This window comes from Artibeus jamaicensis, unplaced genomic scaffold (genome assembly GCF_021234435.1).
Source record: "Artibeus jamaicensis isolate MK-2021 breed Jamaican fruit bat unplaced genomic scaffold, CSHL_Jam_final scaffold_1019, whole genome shotgun sequence".
NCBI lineage: Eukaryota > Metazoa > Chordata > Mammalia > Chiroptera > Phyllostomidae > Artibeus > Artibeus jamaicensis.
In genome coordinates, this window is record NW_026522025.1 from 30284521 (window position 1) to 30296707 (window position 12187).

Sequence of the window (12187 nt, forward strand, 5' to 3'; positions counted from 1 at the left end):
AATCCACCGCCCACTTCTAAAACAATTTCATCAAGAATGCCAACATTTTACTTCCAAAAACATCTTTCTTTCTGAGCAGGCAGTTTTCATGAAGGACTTAATTTTCCCACCAATACAGACTTAACAGAACACCTTGGACATATAAATCTAAGACAATTAAATCCTGCTTGGCTAGGGAGAAGCCTGTGCTTTAAGAGCTGGTCTGAAAAGGTCTAAATAAATCACATTTTCAGAACAATCCTCTCAATGGCCTGCAGATGAGTTGGGGCCCTAGAACTGAGGAGAAACATTCTTTTTTTCATTGTCCAACTACAAGGGGGGTTGTTCTCTGTGGCCCTGTGACAACTGCCACTTATCATTTCCAAACATACACGACTCCTCTACTCTTGCACCATCTGAGATATGTGTGCGCATGAAGACAAAAGCTCTATATTTGCAGCACAAGTTTTCTCACTTGGATCCCCTCCAGACACCACTCTGAATATGCCACTCTGCTGCACGGCACTAAAAATGGTGCTTTCTTCAAAATAAAACCTTTAAAGATCCCTTAGTAGCTATTCGGGGACTAAAATTCAATTTCAGCTCCCCACCCTTTGGCCAGCTGTAGATTCAAAATGCAGCAAAAAAAGTATGTTCCTCACAGCAAGTGTGATTTTTCTTCTGCAATAAAAACCTGTGCTACAGCGACCACAAACTATATTTTTACTTAGAAAGTACACACGGCAGTAATGCACCTAAAAAAAGAGAAGAGTTTTTTTTTTTAATTTTATTTTACAGGTAGCTTTGATATAAGCTTCAAATAGACCCAGGTACTACACAGAGTTTGTAAAATCTACACCTTCAAATCACAATACTCTCTATTTTAGGACATTCTATCTCAAAGCATGACTTTTATTCAAATACTTTTATGACAAGTAGTTCTTGCACATACATGTTACATCACAACAGCAAAAAAATGTAAACTTCTTTTGCAAACTACATAAATACTATAATATCTGCCTTAAAGTTACTGTTATTTTAAAATCAGAATATACTCTAAATGCTTTACACAGAAAACTTTGGTCAGTAGCCTATGTGTATGAAATGGGTTTTTTTGTTTTCTTGCTGACCTGCCTTTCATGTTGCCTACTGAGGTCTTTGAAGGGGAAACATTTAAAATAGGATCCCCATCAAAATTCAGTCCATGAGTGAGACAAGAACCGGAAGCATGTTCATAAGCATGAGGAAAATATGAGATGTGAATGTTAGTCCACGTACTACCTCTGACAGGCCACCAGTGGTGTGGAGGTACCTGACAACAAGCACTTGAATCAAGCTCATCTTTCACCCTATATGCAAGGACTTCAGCCTGCTTGTCAATATACCTTTAACTCTGCTGAATGTCTGTTTTCAAATGAATCACCTCTTTCTCTTATCTTTTAGAACACAACAGGTCATTTCTTCAGCTACAGTCCTACACTTGGATGTCTAGGTGGCCAGTGAGTTTATCTCATCAACACTGTCTTTGATGTCTTTAAATACAAGTCTGAAATGTATAGATATAAGATGCAGTCACACACTCATGCATAATCAGAGGGCCACAAGAAGGGCCTTTTTTTTGCTTCAGGAAAAAGTTTCAATGTTGACCTTTTTTGTTATTACTTTACATCCTTATGAGATAAGTAAATCCTTATCCTCAGAATGTTATGCTAACAATCAAGTTTTACCTGGAGCTCTTGCCAATTTGTTATTCCAAGATTCCTATTAAATATCTAGCTACTGGCCACAATTTCTTTGAGAAAAAAATCACTGCTGAAGCACTTGAAAAATTTTTAAATGCATGCAGAAAGCACTACATAAGGCATTCCAAGCAGCTATGTAAAGTGGCTCAAGTAACAATATTATTTATTTTGGTCTAAGCCCTTTACCAACATCTTTTAAAACACAAAGGGAATGGCTACAAGATGGCGGCAGAGCCCAGGACGCTCGTCCAGGCAGCGGAGCTCACAGCACGGGCAGCGGGCAGGAATCCAGGGCGCTAGCTGCCCTCTGCCTGTGCATTTTCTCTAAATGCACGGTATCCTCCCTCTACTGCCCATGCTTTTAAACTATGTGAAACAATTCTTTTTTTAATGTAGCAATGATTGATGCAGACTTTGAATAACACTGTACACGGGCTTTGTTAGAGGCAGGTTCCTCAACAGCTTTCCCCAGTGAGGCTGGGCGGGCAGAGGGCACCCGCAGTTTAGGAACTGCTCTTGTTGCTGATGGTGTTCTGGCTGATGCCGTCCTCCGTGTACTGGCTGCCCGTATCACTCCTGCTGAGGACTGTGGAGGTGATGCGGGAGGCCCGCCGCTCCGGGTTCTTCTGAGAGAAGCAGCAGATCATCTTCTTCATGGTGCTGTACATGTCCTCATCCTTGTAGGAGTAGATGACAGGGTTCATGAGGGAGTTGAGCAAGGCCAGCAGCAGGAACCAACTTTTCACGTGCTGCAGGCCACACTCCTTGCAATTCAGGCCGTCCAGCAGCAGCACGACCAGGCCTGGCGTCCAGCACACCACAAAGGCCCCTGGAAGGAGAGAAAAGCAAGCAACAGGTGCTCAGACCTCAGGCTGCATGTTTAGCACAGAAGGCCCAGCTTTCTGTCAGTGGCACCAAGGGACCTTAAGAATTTGTTTTGACAACTGCAAAGCAAACTTCCACCTTTCATCTGAGTGAGTGAGACTAGGGCTTGTTAGAGGCAAACAGCTGAGACCCTCTTGGCTCTTGGCACATTCTATTCCACCTTCTTATCTGCTTACTCAGGCCTGGTAATTAGGGTCTATATTTACCTCCTGCTTACTAAGCGCTACCTACGCATTCCTTATCTCTGGTGGTTCTTAGAACCTCAGTAGGAGGCCGCAGTTGTTCTTCTCGTTTTGCAAATGAGAAAACCCAGGCCCAAATCCAGGGGCCTGGGTGGGGAGGCCTCACACACTGAACCAAACACTCTGCTGTTCTCTAAAGCAGATTTTCTAAATGCTTTCCTGAAAATAAGACACACTGCATCTAGGACATTCTCCTAGTCTTTTAATTAAGTTGCCTACTCAAAAATTTTGTATTTTATGAATCCGTGGTGGTGCTTAATAAGCACTAACATTTTCACAGGCCATCTGCTTAATAATCTTCTATAGACTGAGGGATTTTTTTGGTCAGGAATAAATCTCTTTCATGATGAGAGAGATGTGTGCTTTTTAGCACATTTATTTATTTAGCCTAATTTTAGCCCCAATTGCATATGAAAGGTCGTCTCTGATTCTCTAGCCATCTGATTATACTCAGCTTACCTCTAAACTTCCTGACATGTTTTCCTACAGGTTTCCTGACAGGTTTCACATCCTCACAACCTCCGATAACAGTGACTATACAGTACTTACTACAAGCCAGGCCCTGGTCTAAGTGCTTTACTGTAGTAACGCACAGAACCACACTATGAGATAGGCAACATTAACATTCCCAGGAAACTGAGACACAAGAGAAGTTAAGCAACTTGCTCATGATCAAATAGCTTATAAGAGCCAGTTAACATTAAACCTAGGCAGTCTTTCACCATACGCCATGCTCCTGGTCGCTGTGTGACCTGCCTCCAACTGTTATGTGGTTGCTTTATCCAAAAGTCCTTATCATGTCTAAATGCCCTTGTTTATCCACTTAATAAACATTCACTGTGAGCTTTGAATGTTCCAGGAGTTATACAAGACAGTCAATGAGGTGAAGCCTGTACACTCCGGGCTAACGGGAGAGAGAGAATAAGCAAGCAAATCTGCAAACCACATCGCCAACTAGTTACTCTGACTGGTCAGATCAGTCCGGAACAGCATTCCTATCATTGCTTTATTTTCTTTCTGAGAGGTATAACAGTAAGCAAGTCAAGACAAGCACTATAAAGAGTCAGTGCGAGGCCATGAAACCCCATGAGCTATGGGGTCAGCCGACGGGTACACCCAGCCCCTCATCTTATGAGCTCCATGAAGGAGGCAAATAAGTCATTTATCTGAGCCTCCATTCCCTCACTTATAAAACAGGGATAATAATCGCAACTGTGGAGGGTGGTTACGAAGGCCGGGGTAATGGAAGGTGGTCCCGACAGTGAGTTGGGTTCACGAGCAGTGGCCATCTTGCGATGCCAAAAGTAGATGTCTAGGAGCTATCAGAGGAGTTTAATTTTCCATTCCACAGTTGCAGCCCACCAGTGGCCTCCTTCATCCTGTACTATATTTGGTTTGGCTGACATATATGAATAAAGAAGTGGACTTAGGGATAAGAGTTCAGGGATGTGGGTCCCAGCCCTTCACTGGCTGACAAGTCTGGGAGACCCATGCCATTGGTCCGGGCTTCAGCTTTCTGTGCTGCAAATGGGGGACTTTGGGCAAGTTCTGGGTTTTTTACATTGTGGGTCAGAACGCTTTAGTGGGTATAAAATCAATGTAATGGGTTTGGACAAGTTTTTTTTTTTTTAATTTGAGAAAAGAATGGAATAGACATACTCACATTGTACTACATAGACTAAGAAAGGTATTGTTTCATGAAACTTCTGTTTCAGTTTTACAAACTACGTTTATGTATATATTGGGCATGAGGTAAACATTATTTCTTATTGTTGGGCCAAGTCAGAAAGTTTGAAAAATACTAGTTTAGATAAACTTTAAGACTCCATTCAGTTCCAGTGGTGGGTATTTCCGCACATAATACAACACTTTCGTTCTGTCCGCTGTTCCCAAGAGGTGATTCCATGTTGTCCAGCAGGAAGAACTGAAGAAATCAGGCAGCAAAAGCTGTAGCTGCCAATTTTGATGTCAAGAGTCCTTCCCACGTGAAACTGCGTATTTCCAAAGAAATCCCTTTAGGTTAAGGTCTTTGTGCTAATGAGGAAAAAATATTGACTAACTTCATACTTTGTTAAATACACGTGACAGAATTTAATAGAGGAAGTAACTTCCAAACCAATGGGGAGAGAAGACTGGAACTAAAGGAAAGGAGAAAAGACCTCACATGAAAAAAAAGAGAAAAAAAGGAAGGTGGGAAGCAAAATGGCAAGGGGGGCAAATAAAGAACAAAATAAGATGTTGGGAAGGAATTCAACTATACTGGAAACCAAACTCGGCATTAATTGTGGTATAGTTTTAAAAAGCTCAGGAATCTGAGCAATCATAGGTTTCACAGTGCATCCACATGTGGTAAAACCATGGGAAAAAGCAAGACGATGAACCAGACCTTTACGATTGGGTTATTTCTGTGGGAGGGAGGGGCCACCGGGCCGGGGCTCACAGGAGACACTGGTGATGTTCTATTGCATTGGGTGCAAGTACACAGGCATTTTCACATTTTTTAATTCTTTAAACTGTATATATATCTTCTATAATTTTGTTTGATATATTTCACACACATATACACATCAAAAAAGGATAAAAGTAAATTGACAATATGTTTTTCTAAAAACTGTTTTTTTAAAGGGATTTAAAAAAAATCATAAAAGCTTTTTTCCCCTCTAGCATAAAGCTCTACTTTGGATTAGTCAGAGAACTGAAACATTCTAAATAAATTTTCAAATCTATGCTCTGTTTATCATATGTGGTAATTCATATACATTTCCCTTCACATCAAATTGCATAATTCACTCAATCAACACCTAACAAACGTCACTGAGCAATGATCACATGCTACGCACTGTTCTAAGCATCTAATATGAATTAACCATTTAATCTTCAGAGCAACCCTTGGAAATAGGTTTTAAACACATTTTAAACCTGAGGAAAGTGAAGCACAGAGAAGTTAGGTGATATGCTCAAAGCCACACAGCTGATAAGTGGAGAGCCAGGATTTGAACCCAGGCAACCAAGCACCAGAGCCTGTGTTCCTGTCCACATCTAGGCTGCTCAGAAGAGGGCCATAAAAGATCTTATTACTAAAGTGAGTGATGGAAGAGGGGGGAAGGGGAGGTACTTCTGGCCTTTTAAGTTGAATTCACAGTATGTCATATCTGACTGTGAAGCTGCATATATCAATCACAAATAAGTCATTCTTTGGTTTGCTGGCAGAAAGATCTCATTGGAAGGAAGGAAGGAAGGAAGGGAGGGAGGGAGGAAGGAGGAAGGGAAGGAGGGAGGGGGAAAGGAAGGAGGGAGGGGAAAGAGAAGAAAAGGAGGGAGAGGAGAGCAAAAGAAAGGAAAGGAGGAGGAGGAGGAGGAGGAAGGAAGGAGAGCGAATAGGCAGGAGGAGAGAGAACTGTCAGCACTGCTGGGAAACACCACTGAGCTCCGCGGGGCCCCCCGCCCAGCCCGCCTCAGAGCAGAGATGCCGCGGCGAACAGTTCATTCTTTGGCGTTTTCACTGTATGTAAGCAGCTAAATAGGAGGCCGCCCAACGCATCTCAAAGGAGAAGAATGTGTCAGGAATGGTGTGGCCTTGGGACACTGTGATCTTGGAGAATTCTTGGAGAATGTGTGAAATGTCAGAAACAATACAAATGCGCTGTTTCGTAGAAAAGCAGCAGATGATGGATCCTGGGAAATACCTATCAGTCAATCTCCCCTCCATTTCCAGTAAACTTTGGAAGGAAAAACTAAAACAATATTTTTTTAGTAGACTCAGTGCTCAGACCACAAAAGCTGGAAACAAGCAGTTTTCAAGGAGAGCAAGCCAAGCCTGAGTCACATTTTTTTAAAAAATCAGGCAATAACAAATGGGAGTGGAAATCAGATGGTATGTTTCTCTTGCAGAAGAAAGGGCTAAGGATACACATGATGGGCCATCACATAGAAAGAGAAGGACAGACTTATCCTGGTCCAGTAGGTCCTCTGAAACAAATGGAAAAGTGCAAAGAGGCAATATTTGGGTGTAAAACCTCTTCTAAGAAAATGAAGCTACTTAGGAGAGGAGCTGGTTGTTCAGAGACCAGAGCTCCCCGATCACACAGGGCGTTTCCTCGCCCACATTATCCAGAGATGTTCAAAGGGAAGTGATTTTTCCCAAACAAGAGGAAGGCAGTGGCTACTGGAATGCTTTTCCAGGTAGAAAATTGCTCAATTCCATAAAACTATAAGCTTCAACTTCCCATAAAAAAATCAAACCAATCTGACCCGTTTCCCAAATTCACCTACAAGACTGCACGGCTAAACACCGACAAAGTCGAATTCTCCCAGCTGGCAGAGCCCAGCCCTGACCGGCCATCACAGCCATGAGGGCTGTTTCTTTAACAATGCAGACCCCCTGGCCCCTACGGTCATGATCTCCAGGGTGGGACGGGGACTTTGTGGGACTCGACCGTGTCTCTACGCTAACCCTGAACGGTTTAACCAAGGTAAACATATCAGCAAAATACAGTCTCGATACAGACCTATTGAAAAGTAATGGAAAAGAGAAAGGAGGCAGAATTCTTTAAAATTAAAAAAAAAAGCATCTCCCAAGAGCAGTAACTTTAACTTCCATTTCACAAATGTTTGAGCACATCAAACACATAAATAAATGTACAAACACTAGTAGTGAAACTAGTCTACACACAGGCATACGCTGGTTTGCTGGTTCACCCCGTCAGGAATGCCTTTTGACTTCCTAATCTAAAATCTACTTTTCTTTCTAAGTTTAGCTCATATCCCACCTCCTCCACCAGGCCTCTCCCACCCGCCCAGCCCACAGTAACCATTACCTCCTTTCAGCCCCTGCGGTTCTTTCCACCTACAACACCCACGTGGCACTGGGCACAGCATGTGCTCGATTCCGCTCCAACAGGCCCCGAGAGCTCAGGGCCGTACAGTGCGCTCAGGGCTTTACATGTACCCATCTTTTAAAACTCCCGGCCCTACGAGGTGACTGCTCTTGTTATTATTATGGTCTTCCGTATGCTGGATCGGAAGATTAGAGTGACTCAAGAGTTTGTCCTGGGTCCAAAAGCCAACCATCAGAAGGGTCATAATTTGAACCCAGGTCTGACTCCCCCAGACAACCTCTTGGGCATTGTGCTGTCCCGGAAGTAGCTGTAAACACATAGGCCCTTCTGTCCCTCATGTGCGAAGCTCCCTAAGCAGGTGGGCTATGCCCCATGCCTGTCTGTATCCTTAGACCTAAGAATGCAGCCCAACACCCATGGTAGAGGAGATGAGTCAGGTGAACAGAACTGAAGTTTATTAAGTGCCCACACAGGGTCAGGTACTATACCAGCTGGAGTACCTGCTAATGCAGACAAGGCATGGTCCTGCCTGTCAGGCACTGACAGAGACCATCAGGAAGGTCTCTGGTGGATGACACTCAGACGAGCTGCGTGCTGAAGGCAGAGAATGACTGTGCAGAAGTGAGAAACACCTGGGGCATTTGGGGGGGGGGGGTCCAGACAGTTCAGGTGGTTTTAATCAGGGTAGGTAATTGAGGAAGTGAGATGATGAAACCTAGGAGATAAACCTGGGTTAGAATTTGGAAGAACCCTGTGGGCAATATTCAGGAGTTTAGATTTATGGTATAGATAAGACCCCATAAGCCTTTTTACATTTTTAAATTTATTTTTAGAGAAAGGGGAAGGGAGGGAGAAAGAGAAGGAGAGAAACTTCAATGTGTGGTTGCCTTGCATATGCCCTCAACTGGGGACCTGGCCTGCACCCCAGGCATGTGCCCTGACTGGGAATTGAACCAGTTACCCTTTGGTTCACAGGCCGGCACTCAATCCACTGAGCCACACCAGCCAGGGATCCCCCCCCACTTTTTTTTAAAACCAGGAGATTACCAAGGAAATTAAGCCTGAATGTCCTCAGGTATTCAATGTATGTAATGGATTAACCTTTCTCCCTAGCTTCTAGAATGGTATGGTACAGTCATATACCTTTCTTGTGAGGACTAAAGGAACTACACTGGAAAAGGCTAGATCAGAGGCTTTCACACTCTGCTCCGTCGCAACTCATTAAAGGGTCGTGAAATCAATTTTGCATGTGACTGGGTAGCATGTGGTTTTGACAACCAAGTGGGCAAGACGGTGGGGGGGGCAGGTTTGGAAGGAGAAGGTGGTCAGTTTCAGTCCTCGGGCACTTAGGGGATCTGGGGCTCCTCCAGGCAGAGCCCTGGGGAAGGCAGCCAGACCTCACGTCAGGTCTCAGAGCCCCACACGGAACCGCTGACAGGAGTTGTTGGCAGTCGGTGGGCGTGGCAGCCATACGTCCTCCCATTAATGAAGATTTGCTCAGCAACCACCTGCCACAGGCTAGCTACTAAGACTGAATGTCTCCATAATGACTGTATTTGGATAGCAATTCTCATTTCCTTCTATTGCCAGGTGATGGGTTAGTTATATTGATAAGAAGCAATCACTTTTTATTTTCTCTATTTTAGTGATGTTCTATGCTCTTTCAGTACCTGTTTAAGAGATGCACTTACAGTGCAAACAGACTATAAGGAGCTTTCCTCTACTGAGTAAGTCAACTAGTTTCAGTGCTCTACTCAAACCAATATTATGAGTTTACTGTTAATTTTTCAAGTATAGTAAATCATATACTAGAATATTCAATGAAGTACTGAGGTGATATTTAATGACTGCAATTTAAGGTAGTCAGAAACATCAACGTAAGAAAGGCCTAACACTTTGGAAGATACAATCACACGTGAAAATATTGGTAACAAGTGAAATAAAAGATCTTCCAAAGTCCCCACTCAACATTACGTTTAAATAATCTATAACTGCCGCCCCCTTATTTGGAAGTTTTCAAAATACCCCAAATGATACTCTGGTTAATGCCTCATCTCCACGGTATAGGAAATAAGAAAGAAGACGATCAGTGTGTGTGGGAGCGAGGCCCCTCACTGGAATGCATCTGAGATAGTTCGGCATTCCTGGGATGTTAGTGACCGATACAGAGAACACCGAGGCCCCGAGGTGCATGGGGCTAGTTCTTCAAGGCTCATACTTCTCTCTTCCAACTAGTTAGCCATATTTTCCTCTGTTTAAAAATTCACACATGCAATTAGAAAGAAATCTCGAGATCTGAGTGGCACACAAATAAAGCATCCATACCAACAGCAATCACTCACACAGAACAGTTTCCCTCTGGCACACGGACTGCTCATTTCATCAAAGAGGAGGATACATTTTAACTATGTTCACTCTGTTATTCTTTGTGTTTAGTCCAGGAAATAGCGGCAGGGCACAAGCAATAATGCTAACCTAGTCAGCCACAGGGCTGTCTGAGTCACTGAAATAGAAAATTACACTCTACATAAAAATCAGGTTGTGAACCTCATCTTAGGGAGGCTCTCTTTTTATTTGCAAAGAACTTTAAAACTAAAATTTGCAAGCAAATGGCCCTTGGTAAGAAGCATTACAATGTGTAAGTCATACACTAATAGAACAGTCAAGTGAAAATGCTCTTTCCATATACAGGATTTATTCAACAATTTAAAAATAACACGTCCACATGCGGTTTGCATCCAACTGCATCCTCACTCACCCGCAGTGTTTTAGAAGTCCAATAACTCAGAAAATAGACTGGCACATGTGTGAAAGGAATGAAAATGTATACCTTTAGTAAACCTGACTTATTTTTACTGTAGAAAGAAAACACGAAGACACTTCAAACAGTTGATGAGCAGTTAAGCCTCCCACCAATGATTCATTTAACACTACTGCCACCACTGCTGGACTCTGACAGCTGGTTTTAGACACTTGTTTCAAGTTTATGGTCAGCTTTGGAAAATTGAAAATGTTGGTGCCAAGTGGTTATGAGATAAAATTTAAAGCAGAGGCTAGAACCACAACCTAGAGCTAATTCTAGTGTATAACTCCGGGCCACAGCTGGAAGTCATAAAGCGCATAAGAAAACACCATCTCCTCCTTTAGATTCCTCTTTAAGTAGTGTAGGCACGGACTAACAATACCTCAGCACCTCATTAACTATCATTTCGAGGGCTCTACAGCATCTAAGACAAGGTGTGAGGTCAGCTATGTGTCGGTGCACTGCCTGGTATAACCTTCAGGACCGACAGACCCCCACTAGCCTGCCCAAGGCTCTGTAATTCTCACCGGAGTCATTCCTTCAAATTAGGAAGGGCCTCTGCTGCCCTTTACCTAAAAACATTAACATATTCAGCCGTAAGCATGTAATATTTTATCATATGAACTGCCATTAGCACAGAGTAGGGTCCTGGGGCAATGGAAGAGGGGTTATCTTTGGTTGGGTTGAAAATTTTGAAGAGTTACAGCATAAGAGACAGCACGCTGACCTGAATAGGTGACAAGATTCTGGACACCCAGATGGCACGAAACACCACTGTGAACTCAGAAGAAGGGCACAGGAAGCGGCAGGAGCTGGGAGCCTTGAGTTAGGGACAGTTGGGCCTGGAGGAGTGACCGCATGGTACGGTTCAGGAGCTACAGAGTCCTGACGTAGCGGCCACCACTTTCCATCTGCCACATGGCAGCAGCATTAACCCACCTCACTAAGTGCTTCTGAACCCAGGTATGGCCTGGAGCACTTCACAGAACAGTGCTCCACACGGCCTCTAGCAATCAGTTGGAACTGGCCTTTGAAATAACCACACTCCCCATCCTTGTATAGTAAAAAGACCACAGGCATGCAATCAAGCAGACCCTGTGTTGAAATCCTGGGTTTTGCCCATTGCACAAATCAATTCACCTTCCTGGGCCTCCCAGCATCTCCTTAGCTATGGAATGAGCATGCTGATAAGGAACCAAGTGAATTTCTGTGAGAATTCAATGAGAGAATATGTGGAGAGTGCCCACATGGAAAACACAACTTTTCAGGTAGTGCTGGTTACCTCCCCTGCCATACTTCCTCCACTTCATAAACACATCGGGTGGGCTGCTTTCCTTGCTGTTGCGTGCCCACGTGTGCACACACATGATTTATTCCACTATGTCCTATTTCTGTATGTTTGGCTGCTCTGTTAGACCAACTCCTCAGGGGAGATCCATTTCAGATCTTATTCAACTTGAGATACCCCGTGATTAGTCAAGTGCCATACACATAGAAGGTACTAATAACAGCTTGTTCAACGAAGCAGGGGATTTTGATTCAAATGCAGACCGTTGGATGAGAGTATGCTTTTTAAAAGTCCATTCTACTTCTCTGCTCCCGGTTTCTTCATCCGCATCTTAATGAGGATGGACTGAATGGCCTGCAAGCTTCCCTAGGATGATTCTGGGTTCCACTCGTAGCCTCCTCCAGGCATAG

General features: G+C 43.6%; 1 protein-coding gene across 1 annotated transcript in view; it reads right to left on the reverse strand.

Moving 5' to 3' along the window:
* Positions 1–811: 811 nt before the first annotated feature.
* The window catches only part of LPAR3 (lysophosphatidic acid receptor 3), a 69770-nt gene continuing 58394 nt past the window's right edge, over positions 812–12187 (reverse strand). The window contains exon 3 of the mRNA XM_037163958.2: positions 812–2550. Within this exon, the coding sequence (XP_037019853.2) occupies positions 2225–2550 (326 nt within the window). The 3' untranslated portion in view covers positions 812–2224. The remainder of the gene's footprint in view (positions 2551–12187) is intronic.